This window comes from Centruroides sculpturatus, unplaced genomic scaffold, assembly GCF_000671375.1.
Source record: "Centruroides sculpturatus isolate CEXI.00-Female unplaced genomic scaffold, Cexi_2.0 scaffold1938, whole genome shotgun sequence".
Classification (NCBI taxonomy): domain Eukaryota; kingdom Metazoa; phylum Arthropoda; class Arachnida; order Scorpiones; family Buthidae; genus Centruroides; species Centruroides sculpturatus.
Window position 1 is genome coordinate 4,434 of NW_019386230.1, and position 23,198 is coordinate 27,631.

Genomic DNA, 23,198 nt, shown 5'->3' on the forward strand with positions numbered 1-23,198 from the left:
CATTCCGCATCCAAAAGTATAAGATTGTTTCGTTTCTCTCTGATAGATTCGGGAGAATGATGATTTGAGACTTAATATAAGTAATGGTTTATTAATGATTATTTACGGAGAAACCAGATTTACTAAAATTCAATAGTAACGAAAACATTTATATTAATTAAATTATTATTAATATTTATTAATTATTGGGAATATTTCTGCCGTATGAGATTTGTAATATAATAATACGCCATTACTGGCTTAGAAGACTACGGTAAATTATTTTGTTCTTTTAGTCGATGTTTTCCTTTATCGAGAAGAACGGCCGTAAAGATTGCTCGAATAAGAAACAATCGACTGAAATTTAATGCATATTTTATAATTATTATGGCTTTTATAAATTCATAGTTTGATACAAATGATGCTATTTGCTGCATACACCGTCGTTCGGTGCGAACGTGTTGCATTTTCTGAACTAACTTTTAGTCAAATTGGAAAATACAGTATTAGTTACTAATAGAGATTTCTTTTAAATATTTCGCATTGTTAGATGAAAACAAAAATCCAGTATATAAACTGCTTTAATATTTTCCACTTATTATAAAATGCTGGCGATACGCATCATTTAAGCGCTTTTAATTAACCCTGTTTAAATTACACTAAAACGTGGTCTCGGATGGGTACTAGTCTATAAGCTGTTTGATCGACGGGTTGTACGACAACATTACGCAACTTATTAAACAGAATAACAGAAACATTACAATAATGATTTATTAAACAGAATAAATGTTATAATATGTTGTTTGTGGTCTGAAAACACACTTTAAAACTTAAAATAAAATATAGTAATCAAAGTTAACACTTTCAGCCATTTAAAGTAATACAGTGGAACCTCGCTTAACCAGCGTAATTCGGTTCAGAATCTTACTCGTAATGCGAAGCACTCGTTAATCGAAACAGTTTTCCCATAGAAATTAATGTAAAATACGATAATGCTTTTCGTGCCGAAAAAATACTCAAATATTTTATTTATAACGTTTATTCAAAGAAAATTATATAATGTACATTGTTAAGGAGCGTCAATCATCTTCATCTTTTCTTCTAGCGCGGAATGCCAATTCGATTTGCGAGAAACAAATAAAACCAGAAAAAGAATCAGATAATATGTGTGATGAACGCGCCAAACGATACGCAAATTGTCGGGCCATGTAAAGGCTGTAATTCAATATCAGAAATTAATTACGCTGCCATCTCGTATTAAATTTTAGAAATGTCTAAATTAAAAATTATTTATTTACAATTATAATTGCCTACCTCTAGTCAAATTAATTAATTTCTAATACAGTAGAGCGTCGTTTATCCGAATCAATTGGGGACTGGGTTGTTCGGATAACCGATTATGTACCAAAAAATATATTAATCTATCCCATGTTGAAATTTTTCTCCGTTGCGTGTGGCTTCGCCTTGAATTTTCGTCGATGTTAAGCCTAACGTAAACTTTTTAAAATAATAATCGTGGCTATTGTATCGTTAAAAATTATTTCTTTATTTTTTACAAACAAAATAAATATATTGAAAAATATTAAAACAAAAAAAATTATACTTTAGAAGTTAATTTAGTATTAAAAACGTTCGATTCAGCACGACACACAGTCCTCAGAAAAACACCATACAAAAGTGCCAGTGCTGTTAGCTAAAACACACGCATCAACAAAAAAAATATTGGAGTAGCCCAAGATATAGCCAAAGATTGCAGCGCCACAGNCACATCAACAAAAAATATTGGAGTAGCCCAAGATATAGCCAAAGATTGCAGCGCCACAGCACTAGCGAAAATTTAAATTTGCCGACTGGAATTCTTTCGGATAAACGACGCTCTACTGTATTTAATTATAGCCTTTACGTACGTAGCCCAAGAATTTGGCATATCGTTTGGCGTGCTTATTATATAACCAACTATGGTTGTTGATGTTTATACATAATATTTCTGAACACGAGTTGGGAGAGACGCGTGATCGCAAATGACACTAAGATGCTAGCGGAACGAGTGCTAAACGTAGACCTATGAAGCGTGCGCGCAATCCGGGACTTCCTCTCTTCTAGTCGCTCGTTAAGCCAGTCATTTTTACAATTTGTTTCGCTGGTTAAACGAGGTTCCACCGCATTTTATAATAATCCAGAGTACAAATTGCATATTGTAATGAATAATTGTCGCTCAATAGTCATTTTATTATAAAATAACAAAGAAAAAGTTGAAGTAGATATTTCTATTTTTGTCTACCGTTTAATAAATTTTTATAAATGTATGTTTTAAAACAACTTCTTACAGAAATACCGGAAAGGATATCTCGCACTCTCCAACCTTAGGAGTCCGGTAACGACAACGCTTCAGTTGACCGTAACCCGGTCTTCTCCCAGTTTTTAACCAGTGAGATTCGAAGATGGAATGCATAAAACAACGCGTTTAGAAATTATTTTTAAAATTTACGGAACAAGTTAAGCGCGTGTAGACAACTTTTAAACCGTATCTGTTACAATGGCTGTAGAAATAAATCTATACCACAAACAATGAGTAATAAGCTATAAATAATGGCGTAGAAAAAGATGGCTAACTGCTAGTGTCGCCCGTTTTTTCGTAACGGTACAGTAAGTTTTAAAATTCATTTCTAAATTTTCGCCTTCTATGCATTCCATCTTCGAATCTCACCGGTTAAAAAGTTGAGGAAGATCGGGTTACGGTCTACTAAAGTGTTGTCGTTACCGGACTACTAAGGTTCTCGAGTGTGAAATATATTTATTTAATTGGCTATAAAAATAATTAAATTTAGTTTATACGCGTAAGACAGTGATTCTCAACCACTGCTCCGTCACTGCCAATGTCCCATACGTAAGCGACGTGAGACAAGTATTAATAGTTTAATCGGCTGTATCTTCCTAGGGTGTGTTTGGAAATTGTAACCGGTGTTACCAGAAACTGCCGGTAATTACTAAGACGTTTAGAAAACGTGTTATAAATAACCAAATGCGTTTAAAAATCACTATTATGACGTCACCGGTTGTCCTACCGAAGTATCCGCGTGTGCCACCAAATTTTTAAATTATCAAAAGTGAACCGTGACGAAAACCACTGACGTAAGAAAGTTCTTATCTCTTGCAAATGTTTTTGATTTAAAGTTTGTGAGAATGCTTTTCTTTTCTCATCTAATTTTAATTTATAAAAATGTTTAATCTCAGCTCCTGTTTGCAGTTTTTGTAATGTAAAAGTGCGTGTGAATATAGAAAGCTAAATATATTGTTATTTTAACAAATATCTCTAATTTGCATTTCGAAACTAAATAAATTTATCCTCCTACTTTATTATACGAACCAGTGACATAGCATTTTACTTTGAAACCTAATTTGTTAAAGCCTTTAATTATGTTTCGGAGTAACTTCTAAATACAAAAATACTCAGTTTGAAATTATAAAAGGAATTCTGTGGCTGCAACTCGAAGGAAAGTGCAGTTTACAGCACCTATATAGAGTGAAATCTATACCGTGACCCGGGAACTGTGGATCCAAAATGGCGGCTCCATCGGGAGCATTGGTGTCTCGACCTTACGTTTACGCACCTCGGTAGGTAATTTCTGCACGTGAGTACACGTCAGGCAAAAAGAAGACGGAACGGCGAGGTTTAGCTTACCGCTTCCGTCGTCCGTCTCCACACGTCAGTAACAGGCTTTAGCCGTGAGTCGGCCGCGTTTGGGTAAAGGAAGTGGCGGTCGGTCGGACTCGGATTGGTATGGCTTTTATTTATCGATCTTGGTACAAAAGGCTATTATACACGAAAGGCCGGAGTTTGGGCGGATGGCTCGGACCTCCTCACGTCTTCACGCACAGACATACGCTGTCCTTCTCCTGAGCGTCGGCTCTTCCGTAGTCGTATCCTCGCCTTCTGCAGGTGGCGGTGCACGTCTCCTCGCTCCACCAAGGTCCTTCCACCCACACCTTCTTGGCTAAAAATACGTAAATTCGCCTCCGATTATTTCCACGTTTTTCATCTCCCGGCAAATTTCGTTAATCTTTAGGAAAAAATTTCGGCCCGTATTTTTTCTTCCCCTCCTTTCCCCCGGCCGACTATTGGTTATACTTTAAAGAAGAAATAAGTAAATCGTCGGCCACCATTTTATCGTCGCGCCCTCACCCCGCCTGGCTGCAACTTTTAATCGTAACTTTAATTTATTTCCTTTAAATATGTTCTCCGCACGAAATTAGTAGTGGCTCGCCCGGTACCTCCTACCTCTTAGCCATAGATTGGTGCCGTCCATCTATCTAACTCCTTTCGGGAAAAACTTTCCCATCGAAGTAACGTTTTTGTATGTATTTTTCCATCAAAATATACGCCAACTTGCAGTTTCACCACAAGTTGGCGTATATTTAATCGGGGCAGCCCGCTCCCGGCTTTCCGTATCCGATCTCCATTTTCGTTACACCCGGGCCACTGAACTTTTCGGAAACTTCCGGTCCGCGCCTGGAGCGTGGGTTTTAACGGAAAAGCGGGTTTGTCCGCCCGTCGAACATCCGCCGGTTCTTTAAATAGACAAGGAGCGGAGGGATGGGACCGGTCCCGCCTAAATCCGACCGCGACCTAAACCGCGTGGCGCGGCGGAACGAGAGGTGGAGGAAAGGTGAAGGAAAAAGGAGAGTCGCGGCTTTAAAATGTCCACGTTTAAATACCTTGGATGAATTCCCGATGCGGCGAAGTCGGTTCCCGTTTCGGGATGCAACCTACAAAAACAAAGAAAATAAATAAATAAAAGTAAAAAATAAAGACCGTTACCAAAAATCCAAAGACCGGCTGTTTGGTCTCCTTTCCCAGTCACATTTTACGAAAATCTTCCATCGTCTCCCACGGCGAATATCTCTTCGGTCTTCTTCGCACGGAAATAATAACCGGCTTTCGGTTTTCCGGGTCGTCCCGCCGTGTCTGCCTCATTTTAAGACCGGCCGTCGGTCCCCTTCTTCTCTTTTCGTGGTCGGTTGCCGAAAACCCGAGCCGGGTCCGGAAGGGCGGTTTAAAACCTCCGCACGAACGCTCTAACGCTTTAATTAATCCGGGAGGTTGTCGGGCCCCGGCCCGGTGCCTGTAAAACGGAAACAAAGCGCGTGGACGAGGAAAATGTCCATTTTCCTCTCCTCTCGATGCCCTTTGCTTCCGTTTTATCTCCGGAAAATAAATGTCGGATAATAAACGTTAGAGTCGGCAGATATTTGTCCGTATTATCCGCCGGCGGCAATTATTTATTTTAGCATTTTTCTCCGAAACCGTATCCGAATACTCACCCCACGGTAATCGGCCGCCGGCTCGGCCCTTCCGGTCCGGCCCGCTTTATTCTATCCGGTCCGGAATGGAACCGACTGTCGGAAAACGGCGCCCGGGTGAGAAACGACTAGCTTCGGACGACGGAAGAATGCGCGGCCGCGGCCCAAAGGTAAGTTCGTTGGTAAGTTGGCCAAACTCCTTTTACTTGGCTTCCGACCACTCCGAAAACGGCACTTTCAGACTGATGTCGGACCGGCGCCATTTTTCACAGAGGCGGAGGCAAAAAATCACGTGACGCCGACATATACACTCCGAGTCCGGGGTAGCGAAAAACCACGGTTGCGTTAACATCGTTCCCGCCCAGGGTGGACGCGAATATCGGTAAAACGAGGGGTCAGAATGGAGAGAAACTAGGTTCGAACTTTATAAAAACGGAAATAAGTAAAAAGGCATTGCCTATATTTTGTTCTTAAATATTTGTGTGCCTTATAAAAATAGCGGGTAGCGACGAATGAGTGCTTTGTCGACGTAAAAGCTGCTCTTTCTATGCCGCAGCAAACTTTTACAAAAGGTCGCTTTGGACGTATTCGAAATCTTAGCAAAATTACCACCGAACTTCCCGTCCCGTCACCCGTCGTCTCTCTAAAATAGGCGCAGTTGGTATTGACCGAGTGTAATCTTTCGTCGCGCCGACTTTACGTTATAAATTATTTGTTTTAGACAGTAATCCTACTTTCCCGGCTTCTTACGTACTGTACATAACACGGAAATGGTGAAAAATTTGATGCACGTTTCCAGACCACCTGACCCGATAAAGTAAATAAATGGAAACAATTCCGTGTATATGGGGGGTCGGCGTCTATTTCCTTTAATATTTCTGCGTGGGTATAGATTAAGAAACGAAATCTGGCAGCGTAACATCCGCGCTATTGAATTTTGGTGGTTAAAGGTCGAGAGGGTCGTGTCACGTGTCCAGTAGGTTCGAACTTAATGAAAATTTTACTGGTTGTTGGTTACATATTTTTAAAATCACTTGTGTATCCTCAAAATTAATCCTTTGGCCTTTCTATAGTAATTAATAATATATAATTTACTTTTCAATAAAATCTCACAAAGGATGGCGCCACACACAATCTCGTTTTAAATAATTACTAGCCAAAATAAAGAAACTAAATAAAAGCGTGCGTCTGATAGATTTATATTTTGTGGTAGAAAATTTTCTTTCAAAGGGGGCCGACCTAATTTTTGGTCAATGCAGTCGGACAAAAGCCAGCGTTGCAAACTTGCCCGGTGAAGCCGGGAAAGTTACGTCACTTTTTTCATTTTAAGTTCGAAAGATGCAAAGATTTATCGCTATTATTAATCTATTGCCATTATGACTCGCGTTTTAATTACGTTTTCCGTAAACATATTTACCGTATGTAATAAAAAATTAGCCCTTTTTTTATTAAAGCGTATAATATAGGATGATATTTTCATTTCGGATAAATTAGAATTGCACGCTTACTTATCAGTTTTACACGAAATACGTAATCTGTTTTTTAACGCAGCCAAATAATGTTGTATTCGACATTACCGTATTGTAAATGCTAGGTGTTGCTCGGAAACGTTTTTTGTTTTGTTTTAGTTATTTGTCGAAACCGTGTCTTCTTTTTCTTGTTTCTTCTGATTCTATGTCACGACTTGGTGCATTTATAGACACTTGGCAAATAATTTCATCACCTACATTTACTTCTTACAGAAACGCGTTTCGGGCTTTCGCCCCTCTTCAGTCTGTTTTTTGTTTTCTTATTGCTCAAATGCATTCTTCGTCCTTTGTTATTCGGTGGAAGCTAGGGAAATAAAATTAAGAATACGCGATAAACATACTTATCAAACGTTACTCTATAGATAAAAGTTTTATTACCTACATGCAAATCAGTATCCGCATCTCGTTTACGTAAATGTATATAAATAGGTGATGATTGTTCGTTTGTAAGTTACGCACTTATAGGCCGTTTGACCAATTTCTCCGAAACTCGACACTTAGATAATGTCGTAATACCGTCTCCAAATATTAATTTAATTCCTATATATTAATTAATTTCTGCCTACATACAATTTTCTGCTGTCGGATGTAGCGCCATGTATGTAGGAACAGTGATCGAGATAGAGAACTAGAAATGACAATAATCCAGCGTTGGTAACCGTCTCGATAAAACGATAATATTCTGGCCTTCGTAACGACTTTTTGTTCTTTCTTACTTTCGCTGTCGTCTCCCTCACTTCTCCCCTTACTCGTTCCTCTCTCTCGTTCTCCTCGTCTCCCCCGCCACCCCTCGTAAATTTATTGTCTTAACGGTTTAGGAACGTTCCTCGTCTAAACCCCGCGCGTATACGCATTTCTACCACAAAATGAAAAATAAGTAATTATTTAAAACTACAGTAAACCTTTGATTTAACGGACTAATTCGGGCCAGAGGTGTCCGTGAAAGCCGAAAGTACGTTGTATAATAAATTAGGTTTTCGAATGGCCCGCGTTTAAAAATTGACAAATTAGTTATTTTATGTGTTTTTACTTATGTAGATACGTTTGTGTGATTAAAATTAAGTACGTAGGAGAAGTTTAATTTCACAGAAAATTTCTGTATGCATTAATACTTAGGTTTTCTCCGTAATTCCGAGACTGTAATAAACGAGTACGTGATATAACCCAAATCAGAATAAATAGATAGACGTTGTTTAGAATTTTAATTGTATTTTACTGAAAACAATTGGGGTCTTGCTTGTTTGTCTTCCGTCGATCCGTCCATATCGTCAGTCTTTTTTTTCGCTCTGTTTGCTTTTTAGCAGTTAAGTTAGTACTAGGGTTCGCGCTCGTATTCTGTTTTTCTATCTAGTTATCCGTAGTAATAAATCTTTCTTACTAACAGCTACTAATTTCTACATTTAGCTTTACGTGGCGGCACTCAATTATTGGTGTTGGCTACATTCGGGTTTTCTTTTAGACCCTTCGGGGAACTACGGTCTCGAGGCCTAAAAACTGCACGCCAGGTAGTAGTGACTAGGGATTGTATACCGGTTTACCGATTTACCGGTTAACCGATAAATTGACAAAAAAACATTCGGTAAACTTACCGGTAAATTTTTGAAATTTACCGGTAATTCGGTAAATGAAAAATTCATACTGAAAATTTTTATGTAGAGAATATTGTTTTTATAGATATTTAAATGGGCTAAAGGAACATTGAAAAAAAAATACAGATAAATGTAAGGAACAATATACTTAATTATTAATTTTATGTGAGATATTTTCTGTTTAATTTTAATTTAAACTTTCTTGGGTTTGAGAGGCACTGTAAATTGTACAGAAAGCTCTAGTTATATATTTTTGCTCTGCCGTTTTTTGAGATTTTTAATTAAAGATTTATAATCTTTACAATCAACGTTTTTCTTAAAGAGTAAGTAAATATCTCTTTTTTAATATTTAAAAATAATAATAATACGTAAATATTTCACGTATTTTTTAAATTAATAGCAATTTTGAATACACCACATTATGACAGGACATTAATGCAATATTATTGCAAAATAACATTAAAATTTGTACCTTAAATAAATTTTTTACTTCTAAAACTGTGTAAAATATTTAAATACAAATATTTATTACAAGATTCTAACATTATGCCTTAAGATTGTGCAAATATGTATTATTCTAACCTTATTTTCGTGGGGAATCCCTATTACTCTTACAAAAAGAACTTTCTTTAATTTTAGATTTTAGAACCAGGTGGAATAGCTTACTAAACATGCTGGAAAGATTTTTATTACTTAAAGATGCTGTCCGAAAAAGTCTAGAAACCTAACCTAACATGGATGTGGCTGGATGGCCAAGTGGTCAAAATGGCAGTCTACTGCTCTGGGGGACCCGGGTTCGAATCCGAACGGGTCGAAAAATCCCAGGAACTTTTCCGGGGGTGGCTCGTACGGATATGTCGGTCCCTGTCCCTCACAACCAGACAGCGCCATTGCAGACCTGGCCGAACCCATAATGGGCTTGCAAAAAGAGGCCCACATGGCGGAAAGAGTTAAAAAAAAACCTNTTGAAAACGAACAAATATTTGTACAAGTTGTTTTGTAAGAATGTAGAATGAGAAAACGTAATTTATGAAGATTACATTTGGAATTATCTTAAATTTCGGTAAATATATTTTTAAAAAATTAATAAATGGAGGTAATTTATAGTAAGGATTTCCAATAATATTGCTAGAAATGAATCAAACTTGGCAGACAAATAACGTTTTCATTTGAAAACGAACAAATATTTGTACAAGTTGTTTTCGAAAAATTGCTATTTTTTTCTGTATAACGGAGACGAAAATAGCAATACATCTAGATTTAGATGTTATTTAATGTGAAAATCTAATTGTTAATGTTATACAAGGACGAATTTGCCCTTTCTAAAGAAATTGTCTGCTCTGTATTCTAATTTTGGCTCACACATTCTACTATATTTATGTATAGTTTCATTCGGGGTTGAATTTAAACTTGCTATGGCCCTAATCTATAACGTACAACAGGCCCTTCTAACAAATACCAATGCTGTACTCTAATACTGTAAAAATGTGAGGTCCTAGGCTTCAGCTTGTTTAGCTTATATGAAAATCCTTTTCGGTTTCCCACGTCAAGATAAAACATGATCTTGATTCAGTTCTTATCTCAAATACTGATTCACTCATTTCTGTACCACGACCCCATATGGCTCATTCTAGTGCTGTATGAAATCTAATTCACACATTTTTATGATGATTCACGTGTTCGTACGATCTATTCCAGCACCACATTACGTGAATCTCCCACGTTGGCACTCTCTATTGGTTTATTTTTCATCTTTAAATGAGACTCCGCGTGACTTTTTATTCGTTTAATGGCGAAACTTTCAGAAAGTGACGTTATAAATAACGTAAACACTTATTCCCTAGCCTAAGAACTGTGTAGATGAAAAAAGTCTTCATCGGCTAGGGAATAAGCGAAAGTAATTTGCATAAAAAGTAATGATTTTGAATGAAACTTATTTAAATACTTTAATATTACAAAATATATAACTTAATAAGTTCAACCTTGACGCTATCTTTAAAGTTTAAACAATGATTTAAGAAGCATTCGCGAGCAATTATATCTGGGTTCTATGTAAGAGTTCGATGAAAGTTGACACCGAATATTCTATTTATATCCTTCATAAACGTTGAGAAAAAAGCATTTCTAGATAAAAGCTCTTCATAGAAATCGTAAACAATGAAGATTTTCTACGAAAATACCTTGTATATAAGTAAATGTGACGTATAAAACATTATTTTTTACAGTTGTACATCCGGAAAATCAAGATAAAATGTGCATAGAACTAAGATTAAGAGTATAATAGTTGCCATTTCCTTTCACGAAACATCTTTTATGTGGCACAAGTGGTAGGATTATAATTAAATTTTTTTATCTTTTTTTTTTTGTATATTCTAAGCACTAGAACCAATAATCTCGCTTAGAAAGGAGTAGAAAATAACAAATGTTCTCATCTTTCACGAAGAGAATGACGAAAATTGTCAGTCAGTTTCTTTGATTTTCTTATTTTACTTTCCTGTCTGTTATAAATAACAGAGAGAAAGTAAGGCGATCGGTCGAAAAAAATTCCCCCTCCCAAGATTTTTACATTTTCGAACTCGAGAATACCTTGAAATATCGAGAAATGCAAAACAAAAGTGAGGGTTTCAATGGTGCATTATAACTTTATGAGGCCCAGAAAATTTTGAATTAGGAGGCCCCAGGTATAGCGTTACCTTCACAAATTTTTCTTCCAAGGAACTTTTTGGAGAGAAATATTTTCTTGTAAAAGATTGATTTGATGGTAGGGCCTCAGGCAATTACCCTTTTTTGCCCATAGAATAACTTTCCCACTGGGGTTTGTCTGTATGCATGGATGTTTGTATGTATTTGGAAACACGATCTTTTTTACACCTTTGAAGCTTAATAACTCCTGCGTGTTTTGTTGAAAATTTCTGAAATTTTTCCAGAAATTCTGTGTATTAGAAGCCTCGATGCTATTAAATTTTGGTGGTTAAAGGTCAGGGGGATGGGGAGATAGAGAGGAATCACTTGTATGTTCAGTGCGGATGGAATTAATGAAAATTTTATTCGTTATTAACATTTACAATTTTTTATAAAACTAATCTCTACCCTCAAAATTAAGCTTCTTGTCAATTTGTAATAATTAATATATAAAAAGCTTTTTTATAAAATCTCGTAACAGATGGTGCCACACAACTTTGGCGTGAAAGTTACGCAACTCGTTGCTGGATTTTTTTATGAAGAATTAAATCATTTATCTACACGTACAGGAGTGTACACCTTTGTATAATTTTAATATTAATTAATTTTATATTTTTTGTTAATAAATTTGTCCAGAAAACACAAGATCATCTGCAAAAGTACAGTTTTTATAAAGAAAATTTCACTTCTGCAGCTATTTTTTCCTAACAGCCTGAAGATTGTTTATATTATTTTTTTATTTTTTTTTAAATCCAACAATATTGATTTAAAAAATAATAACTTCCTTGAAAAATAACATAAATAAAATAATAAAATTTTCGAAAAACATTTTATTAATTTTAGAAAAATTTATTTTTTTAAAAAAATAATTATTTATTTATTAAATTTAAATTAAATTAAAAATGTTAAATATATTTATGTATTAATTTCTATAATGTAAAATTTATCTTAAATATACAGTCAGATCATTGAACAACGGCCATTGAGAGAACGTGAAAAATGTCCGTTGTAGGCGGGTTATTTTGTACGAATTTCAAAAAAAACTCTCTTAAGAAAATGGCCGTTGTTGGGAGGTTATTTTAGGTTCGACTGTAATAAATTTACTTTTTTAAACAATACTAACAAAAGAAACGACAAAATGTTATATTTTAATGCATTTTATTACATCGAAAATAGTTTTTAACAGTTAAATATTTCATTTCGTATTACATAAAATGCAAAAATATAATTAAATTGCCTTCAATATATTAACAACATGATGAACGTCAACTTCACGAAGTGAATTAGAATATTAACAATGTTAATTAACTGTGTGACGCGAATATACGTGACGGTAATTTGTGCTAAATTAATAAATTTTTCATCGATTCGGGATGATAAACTATCGTATTTATCATTAAATGAATTTAGCAGCCAGTAACCGCGTAACTCGCCATTACTTAAATCCATATTCTGTCTTGTAACTCGAATCTGACTCGGAATACGTAAATATGGAGTCGGTGACAGTATTTTGTTGGGGACAGACATCGAGACTGTCTGGTAAATAACCGGGATTAATTATGCATTCGGATAAAGGATCAGAGCTGCTCGATATTTCCTTCTGAAGATGGCCGCTAGTGGTAAAAATGGCGTCCATTTGGCTATCGCTGATGTTCGCTTCGTCATTGTTAACGGTTTTAGAGCACGTACAAGTAAGTATACAGACCAAGACCGAACAGAAGATGACCAGGATGCCAAACATAAGAAAAATTATGCCCGTGATCCTTAGATGATTGTGGAAAGGATCGTCGCTTACGGGCAAATGATCCCTGAAGAAGTAAACTGTAGTGGATCCCATTACTATAAGACAAATGCCCATGAGAAAAGAACAAGCTGATACTCTGGGTGTGCTCGAATTCCACGATTCATCGTTGAATTGCCAAAATTCCGATTTGAAGTAAGGGTGGGAAGCCATTAATGACTTTGGTGTCTTCTCGTACTGTAAACATTCACAAAAGAAAAAATTGTATGTAATATATTATGTGCACATGAACACGAATAAAGATCAGTAATTGCCTAATATTATTACTACTTGCTGCTCGCACAGCAAAAAATTATGAAAATTATTTCAAACGTTAAGTCTACAGAATTACCATACGAAAATATTAAGAGTTACTGTACACAAATTGCAATAAGGGTTGAACTAGCAAAATTACTTAAAGTAATTAATGTAAATCCAAAAATGTTAAACGGCTCAAAATATGAAGCATTAAATCCAATTTTTATTTTTATTTTAAGGAAAGACAACGGCCATACAAAGTGTTTAGCCGGAGGGAGAGGGAGGAGAGCGAAAGGGAAGAAGGAAGGTGAGGAGATAGCAAGAAGAGAAAGGAAGGATCCCTCTGAACAGTGTACGTAAGGGTAATTATTACTCCCTCTACGATTAATGTTGGCGTGCAGTTTTTAGACTGAAAGGCTGTGGGTCTAAAAGAAAACCCGAATTGTACCATACATCAATAAGTAGTACAGTAACATAAAAACTAGACAGTGTAAAGTTGAATACTTAAAACTAAAGTAACGGCTTCAAACTAATACTAAAATAATACAGAAACTAAGCAAGCAAGCCCTGTAAGAAGCAGAATAACCTAATTGAAACAACTATGAGAAACAGTGAATATACTGACAACTTAAATTTAACTTAACTAACTTAAAATTAACTTACAGCTATCTTAAATTTAACTTATTACTAACTTAAAACTAGTTATGCTAACTTAAAAGTTAACTTATTACTAATCAAGAGTACTGACAAGCACAACAAAGAAGTACAACTGACAGACTGGAGCATGCAATGACAAAAGACCATGACGTCATTTTTTAATATTATTATTATATATAAGAAGACTGAAGACAACATGAAGAGCAATGAAGATAGGCAAAGTAGAACCCGATAACTACAAAGAAACAAAAGACAAAATACAAAAGAACTAGCTGTACAATTAACCTTAACTGGAACTATACAATGCGAACGAGGAAATCTACGTGTTGTGTTTGCCATGGGGGAAAGAGACCACGAGGGCTTTGCTGTGGGATAGGAATGAAAGTAGGCGATGGTGCGTACAGTACATTATACAGTACTTGTGTGAATGAGTTGCCATAGTGTGCAAGGCCAGTTGTATTTCTCCAAAATTGTCGCTCTCATTAACCTATCGTAATGTTAGTGTACTGTACTGTACCTATAGCAATGGAAAATTAAGTGGCTAGACGTTTGGTCCTCATGCAGCCGCATTCGCAGTGCGGGTTGTCACTAAGGTTGAACCTATGCAGATAGTTCTTGAAACAATCGTGGCCTGTAAAAAGATGAATGAGGGTAAAGCTAGAGGGAAAATGTGGAAAAGTGGCAATAGTATCAACCCTGAGGATAAAAGTGTAGACGAGCCTACCTGTAGTATGGTCCCAGTTGTCTTGTCATAGAATGGTAATTTACTTTTTCACGTGCATATCAGTTTAAAAAGTAGGAATATAACTGAAAATGCTAGTGACTGTAGACTTAGCGGGCGATTTGGCAAGACGGTCAGCGGCCTCGTTTCCGGGAATCACCGCGTGACCCAGGGCCCATTGAAAATCTATTTTAATGTTGTTATTTAAGTTCCCGAGAATGTGATATATGAAATGCACGCGTTTAATGAGGCTATCCTATGTAAAACTACCCTACTATAGGAGCGTATGCGATAGTGTACAAAGTGTTTTTTGTCTCGTCTACTCCTAATGTGGATCAGGTAGGTCGTATAAGTAGGCAATGTTTCTACCTGAGCAATTGAACAGTGTGGACCTAATTTGAAACACACTTGAGTAAGCTCTTGGCCTAAATCACAATAAACTACGAACGCAGCACTCACTCTTCATTCATTTTGGAGCCATCAGTGTAAATTCTAAACATGGTGATCCTTCGGATAATCGAAATAAACGTCTGGGGCAAGCTGACTAGAGGAACGATAGTCGTAAGTAAGGAAGGTTCTTTTATCTATTCCGAATTATATTATGTCGTCAAGCAGAGCGAGACTAGAGTAGAGAATCTTACCTTCCTTCATAATTTTGGCTACATCTGACAAGTGAGTCATTATAATCTCGCCAGGGCGTGTTGACGAGGTTTTCCTTCCAAATGATTTTCTTAATTTCTAAATCTATAGGGGTGAAATCTGACATTACCAATAGAACACTAGTGGGTGCAGTCCTGTACGCCTTGCAGATGCGGAGAGCGACAATTCTCTGGACAGATAACAGTTTACGTGTATTGTACTTTGGCGGCCACGTGACCCTACACCTGTATGGCATGAAGTAGGGCAGATTGAATGGCCCCCTGTAAATGAGCTTGGTAGCGCTGGGACCTAGGTCCCAAGTTTTCCTGGAAATACTAGCAAGGCCATTGGCCATCTTTTTAGTTTTGTCTATGATGTATTTGATGTGGAGTGTGAAGTTAAGCTTCTCGTCAAAAATAACACCTAAATATTTAATTTCCTTTGTCTGCTTTATACTGTGTGCTCCTAAATGCATGGTCAGTTTCCTGACGAGAGGATTTTCCTTACCAACAATTATACTTTCGCATTTGTCCGTGTTAATGGGTTTCCTATGCTCAATGCTCTACTAGTAAATGATTTTGAGAATATTGTTACATATGTCCTGTAAGCGACCACTGTTTCTATGAGAAGCTAAAATGATAGTGTCGTCCGCATAGCCCTAGATGCGGCAACCACCAGCCAGGATGTCGTTTACATGCAGGAATGAGTTGAAGGCGATATTCCAGAGTCCAGGATTAGACCTGGATCCCTCTGGACACCTCTGAGTGATTGGGATGACAATTTTTACGTTGAGTTGTATTAACACCCGCACTCCTGTCAGTAAAATAGCACTGAAGAGCATTAAACAATTAACAAACTAAAAAAAGTATAAGTTCTTGATCAAGAATTTGTCATAATATAATCTGTCACAATTCCGGCACTACAATGTCTGCAACGTGCAGATAGCAACAAATTTTGTGAAAATATAACTTAGGGACCAGAATAGTGCCGGATTATGAAAGATGCCAGATTTTCGAATATAATTTTTGTATTATCATAAAATTTGGTCCAATCTGCATGTTGCAAACATTGTCGTATAATTTAAACCATTGTATGCTTTACGCTTACGATCTTAAGCTAACCCACCATGGTTTAGTAGATAAAACCATTGAACACGGGTTATCGTGGCTTCTCACCTAACTAACGAGCTGGCTACGTATTTTCCTGTTTGTTCTCGTGCCTAACACTTAAACAGAGGCCAAATTTCCTCGGACGGCATCCTTTGACACAGCACCCACGTGTTGTATCAAGATATACAACAAAGTTGCTCGTCACTATTAATATGATTTTTTTAACAGAAAGAAACAACGATGTAAGACAATAAAACTCTTTATTTTCTCTCAAATTCTCAGTTTATTTCTTCACGTGACTAAATTTTAATATGTTATTAGGAGCTTATATTTATTTGCCAAGAGAATATAATCACTCAGAAATCTGCTGGTACGGAAACCAACGTTATTAAAGTTTGTTTTGTTGCACAGAATGGCTTTACTGACATATAACTTAATGTAAATAAAGTTCTTGTATGCATCCTCTCTCATATCATAGATAATTCCTTGTATCAAAAATAATATATATTTTATATATTTCTATATATAAATATTTATCATGGTTGCTGCGGGTAAATAGAATTCTTTTTATTTTTTTGATTTAAATACAGTAAAACCTATCTAAAACGGAATGAAATCTTACCGACAAATTCCGTTTAATATTTCAAAGACGTGTGGAAAACACCTAAAAACGGGTGCATAGAAAAAAAAATCTATGGAAAACCCAATGTCACTAAAGTGTGTTTTAATAACTGCTGTAACGTTCTTCTTACACAGGTTACGTTATGAATTGATATTAAAAATTCCTTCCGCTTCCGTAAAATACAGGTTATAACAATTCTACAGACAAACGAGACAGATTGTTTCCACGGCAACCCGTTAAGTTTACACAGATTTACGTTTTGTACAGGATCCGTTTTAGACAAGTTTTATTGTATTATAATTCAAATAGCACAACTTAATAATATACAATGTAGGGCCTTACGGTATTGCATTAAAACATTTTGTAATTTAATGTATAAAATAACCTTTTATTAGATTTTTAATGTGCAAAATATTTTTACGTAAGCAATTTAAACAGTAAAAAGTACTTAAATATGTACAAATAGAATAGTATAAATACATAAAAGATGTAGTAAACAATACAGTTTAAAATTGCATGTGTTATTTACATAGATATAAACTCAAACCTCCGAACAACGGCCACTGACGGAAACATAAAGAACATTTATCGGAGATGGCCGTTATTTGGAGGTTATTTCGTGCGCATTTCGTGAAGAAACATTTCTAAAAAAAAAATGGCCGTCGCTCAGAGGAAGTCGTCGTTGGGAGGTTCGATTGTATATAGTTCAAACAATACAAATAACTTTGTAATTTATGTCTAAACAATATAAATTTAATTATTTAATGTAATTAAATTAAAGTTTACGTTATAAACATTGTAATTTTAACAGTAAATTTTTAATGGACAATAAGTAAAGGGATAACAGAAATATTTCATAATTTCCATTAGAATTAAGTTAAAAACGATGAGAAAAATAGAATAAAACAAAATAAAAAATCGATTTGTTTAAAATTGTATCAGTTAATGATGTACAAATTATCATAATTCCTATTAAACAAACCGAGATGAAGTCATTAACGTAAAAATATGCATTGGAGAAGAATTAATGAAGCTTCTGCTTCCTTCAATAAATATATTGATTTATAAATATTCAGCATTATTATTTTTTAACGCTTTCTTTCCTCTTCCCTTTTTAAAAAATAAATAAAAAAAATTTCCTTCCTCTTCTTCTTCTGCATTATTAGTGGAATGTAAATATATATCTTTACAACATAAATTAGTCTCGTTATAAATTCAAGATACATTCTTACTTAAATTGATAATAATCTACGTTTTAGAGATTAAATAAATTAAATTTTAACATACAGACAAACCTCTGAACGACGACCATCAACGTTTTTGGTGGTTTATTTTGTATGCATTTTTATGGTCGTCGTTTGGAGGTGGCCGTTATTAGAGGTTCGACTATATTTATCTACTTTAAAAGAAGAAAAAAAACTAATTTATTGACCCGCAATTTTCAAATTTCCACTGTCTGTCCGTCCGTCCGTCCGTCCGTCCTTTCTTAATCTGGAGATGAGAGTTAGACAGAGGGAAATCGAGAGCAGATACGAGAAGCTTAATTTTAATTATATTTTAATTTAAGTAATTTAAGTAATTGCTCTTTTTTATATTCTACGATCCACGAAATTGCTCACGTCTTCAAGGGATACGCTTATCCGAAGAAAACATGAATGGGGGCGAATTGCTCTCGAAAGGAGGCATTAAGTGTGCTTTAACAGATGCTGATGGATGTATACAGTCGACCCCCTATAACACTGTTGATAATTCCGTTTTATATGAATTCCATGTTGTACGAGTCACTTAGATTTTACAAATATGTGAGCCGTTCACAGCTCGGCACACGTATTTGTAAAATCTAAGTGACTCGTACAACATGGAATTCATATAAAACGGAATTATCAACAGTGTTTTAGGGGGGTCGACTGTATTAAAAGTGAAAATTGAGGACGTCCCCCTTTTGGCATTCGAAAGGAGAATGATAAGGTCGAGTGATTAGGAGTTTGTAGTAAATAAAAATTCATTTCTACAGTTCTTATTCTATTATACTGTCGTTTATTCGTCTTCGTATAAGAAATACAAAGACAAGTAACGAGTACTTTAAATATTCATAACTAATTTTCATCTCCATCACAGACCTCATCCTTACTGGTTTTCATTTTGATGAAAGAATCTTCAAAATTCTGCTGTCAGGTTATGTAAACGAAATTTAGTGAGATTAAACACAATTAAAAAAAAGAATATGGATATATTCAGCAGTATAATGCAACATAAAATACAATTAAGTTGTAATGAAGTCACATATATGAGACAAGTAAGAGCCATGAGACAAGAATAATGGGCATTTGTATGTAGTAAAATACAATTAAAAGTTTAGAAGTAGGAATAAATTGCAACAAAAGATCATAGTAGAGAGTATGAAGATAATTACAAAAGAAAGTTAAAAGTAAAGTAATAATTAATGGTAAAAATAATAGAATTTAAATATTTGCATGATCTCCTTTACAGATAATTAGTTTCACGAATATAATTTTAATCTTGCAGATGACACGTGAGTGGGAAGATTCGTGGGCTTCTCTATACTCTACTGTAAAATAAATATAATTTTAATACTGTAAAATATAATTAATTTATGGTTCAATGTAGAATTTTTCACTCACAGTGGATGTAAAAATTCACGAAATTCGTTTTTTAGGGGACTAAGTTACATTCGATCGAATTTAAAGTAACTGTTTCTTTTATACCCCGTGATATCGCTTTAGATCTACACCAGTGAAAAGAATGGAATGGCTCAATGGGGTAAGGCAACAAATCGCATGGGCGATCTGCCAAGTGGGATTAAACACAATTTAGAAAGTCCTCCCGGGAGACATCCCTGCTCGGCAGATAGCCCACAAATCGCGTTGCACAAACAAATTTAGCGACAATTTCTGGTTCTGTTAGATAATGGCTTGTGTTGAGCGTCATAATTTCCCCATTGCTGGCGTTTCGTACGACAGTTGGTCAGCCCTGGTAGTGATAAGTTAAACATTAACGGCACAAGGTACGTTTAGAAAATTCTGAACTATCGCGTTTTGCCTTCATAGCGGAACTAAAGGGTAATGCTTGGCTTGGAGCAAATAGGATTAACCAGGAATGTTTCCGTCGTTACCACACTCGCTTGGTCTTCCCGCATCCGGAACCCATCAAGCATTTGCGAGAATACCAGATTCGGGTATCTACGAGTGTAAGGGATCGACAAATAAATCTGTCTCAGAGTAGCGTGTCGAGCCTGCACGTTTCCATGGCTTTTCCATGCCCAATACAATTGTTTCTTTAAATTGTGCCATTGTTTGATAGTAAATTATCTACGGACTGATACTGTAATTACTTATGAACGTTGTCTTTACGTTCTCACTAATAAAGTTTCATTCGATTTCGACGCATCCTCCTTGCTGTGTAACGTTTTTTTGTCAATAGACTTTTGAGACCAGATCGAAATTTCGTTTTCAATAAAATTAAAGTAGGTCAAAGTAGATAAAAGACTACTTTTAAACAAAATAAGCACTTAAATTTGCTGACAAGCATCAAAATGCTGAAGCAAAGTGTAGCTATAAGCAGCCAGTTACGATTGAAATTCGATTATTAACAGGAGAAATCAATCACAATTTAATTCCAATTCGATTCAAACTCAATTAGAAATGAAGAAAACTTTTATTTAAATTAATATTTCTTCTAATATCTACTTTTACAATCGAAACTCTGAAAAGAAATTAAAATTGATTTTTCTCCAAAGAATAAAGGAAACGTTTTAAAATAAAGCCAAATAAATTAATTACTTAATTTAAGCAGATTTTTATTGAAGTTAATTAAATACTTTTGAAAAATGATCCTTTAACATACGAAATTATATTGAATCGCATACGTTTTCAAGTAATTACAAGTGATAATATTTACAAGAATAACCAAAATTTATCACAAAATAATTAATTATGGCACCTTAATTATGTCAAAAACTTATTAAATTAATTAAAAAAAACACTCTTTTTTTCGACTTAAAAACGTACCTTTTCTGACGACCCCATTTTGTAAGTCTGTTTGTAAGTCACAAAGAATGAAAATACGAGTAAGAAAAATTTAAAAAAATATAGAATGGAGTTATAAATTTAAATGTTAAACTTATATAATTTTCTAAAAATATTAATCCAAGAAATTTAACATTGACATTTTAAGTATTAAACATAGAATGTCGCGTCGTTTGTTGCCTGTTATCGAATGGTACTGTTGATCTTGCGTTTCTATGGGGACACCAATCAAATTTATTTTGTCGATTTATATAAAAATTAAAAAATATATACAAAAATTAAATTTTATAATATTTTCCTTCCTTTTTATCTCAAAACTTTGAAAATTAAAAGTAATAATAATAATAATAATAATAAAGACAGCAGCAGCTACAGGAGAGGGGTTGAACAGAATTTATATTTATAAATGAAAATACATTAGAAAGTTCTGTTAAATCATTAAAAATTGATGTCTTTTAATCTCGTTTTTAGATGTAAAATATGTGATTTTAAGAGGATAAATTTTTAAAAGATAGAAATGAAAGTAAATCTATTCTACTGTTTTCCTTTATAATTAATTAACTATCAAGATGAGAAAGATACCCTCGAGTGGAATTAAAAAAAAAATTAAAGTAGTTTTCCTTACTAAAAAACGTGTGCTTAAATTTTTTAATATATTTTTTTTAATATTCATTATTTTCATTCCATTCAGGATTAAGAAGTATGTAAATTTTCTTTCTGCTTTTTAACAAAAGAATTTACACCTTTGTAAGCTTACTTTATTCCTAATTAATTCATAAATTTTAATATTTTCTACTTTTAATTTTTAAATTTCGTACAAATTTATTGATTTCAAGCAATTTTTATTATATTTACGAATGTTCAGTACACTAGGTTCAAAACTCAGTTAACTAACTCGGAGTTCGGTTAACCGACTTTTGGGCCGTATTTATATAAAAAGCTTAGATTAGGAAGGAAAAAAACTTCTTTTACATTAAAAAATACGTTAAATCTCTTCTCTAGATCGTGTATAACGCGCACAATAAAACGTTAATTAATCCAAAAGTGCAGAGTATTTTTGTAAATTTAATACAAGTCGACCCACCTATAACACTGTTGATTATTCCGTTTTGTATGAATTCCATGTTGTACGAGTCACTTAGATTTTACAAATACGTTAGCCGTTTACAGCCCGGCACACGTATTTGTAAAATCTAAGTGACTCGTACAACATGGAATTCATATAAAACGGAATAATCAACAGTGTTATAGTGTAGGGGGGTGTAAATATATATATTATTTAGATCAAAAACTTTAATATTTTATTAAATTTAACATATTTTATACACTTACTTTATTATAAATGTAACTTCTCCTTGTAAAAGTAACAGAAAATGTATAGAGAATACGTATTTGTATCTCACCTGTCAACTGATAAACATTAATTAACGAAAACACGAATTTGTCGTGTTGAAAAACATTTTTTTTTTTCAGCGTAATTTTAATTTTAATTTTCTTATGGGCTTGGTTTCTCATTATGAACGATCAATAAAAAGAAAAACGAATTTTGACTTCATTAAAATATTCATTTAAATATCACAAATGATATTTTATAATGACAACATTCTCATATTTTATTCATTAAGTAAATTATATTTTTAATTAGAAACTTGTTAATACGTGATATATTCATTATCAATACAGGAAAACCTCTAAACAACGACCACTGACGGGAACACTAAGAATTGGAGGTTATTATGTATGCATTTTTTTCTAAAAAAACAAAAAGAATTTCTTTAAAGTGGCCGTTGTTTAGAGGTGATTGTTGTTGGGAGGTTTCCGTTATTAAAGATTCGATTATTATTGATATGCTTTGTTTTGTTTTGTTTTGTTTTTTTAGACACGGCATTCAAATTTTACGAAAAACGTTACTAAAAATGTCATAAATAATCGATATTGCTGCACGCTGGTCTATTATACGGGTATTTTAAATTATATTGATTTTGTTTTTATACAATTTGAAGTATAGTTAATAAAAATACATTTTTATATATTTAATACTTGCAGAATAAAAGAAATTTCTTCGGAAACAATTAAATTGTTTCATAGAGGTTTATAATCATTGAGCAATTGAATCGTTACGTAAGTAATGGCAACTCAGTAATAAACAATTCATTGCGAAATATTATTATTACGCAATAATTGTCATTCACACACCTCAATTCACCATGTTAAGTAAACGTGAAGACTTGATACTTGCCGAATCAAGTAAATTACTACTTAACTGTTCATATTGTTCATCAAATT

At 34.4% G+C, this 23,198-nt stretch overlaps 1 protein-coding gene across 1 annotated transcript; it reads right to left on the minus strand.

Moving 5' to 3' along the window:
* Positions 1-12,321: 12,321 nt before the first annotated feature.
* On the minus strand, positions 12,322-20,974 carry LOC111614177. The gene is made up of 2 exons (XM_023355560.1): positions 20,895-20,974; positions 12,322-13,058 (listed from the first exon to the last, which is right to left on the minus strand). The coding sequence occupies exons 1-2, from the start codon at positions 20,910-20,912 to the stop codon at positions 12,516-12,518; spliced, it is 561 nt and encodes a 186-aa protein (XP_023211328.1). The 5' UTR covers positions 20,913-20,974; the 3' UTR covers positions 12,322-12,515.
* Positions 20,975-23,198: the final 2,224 nt, after the last annotated feature.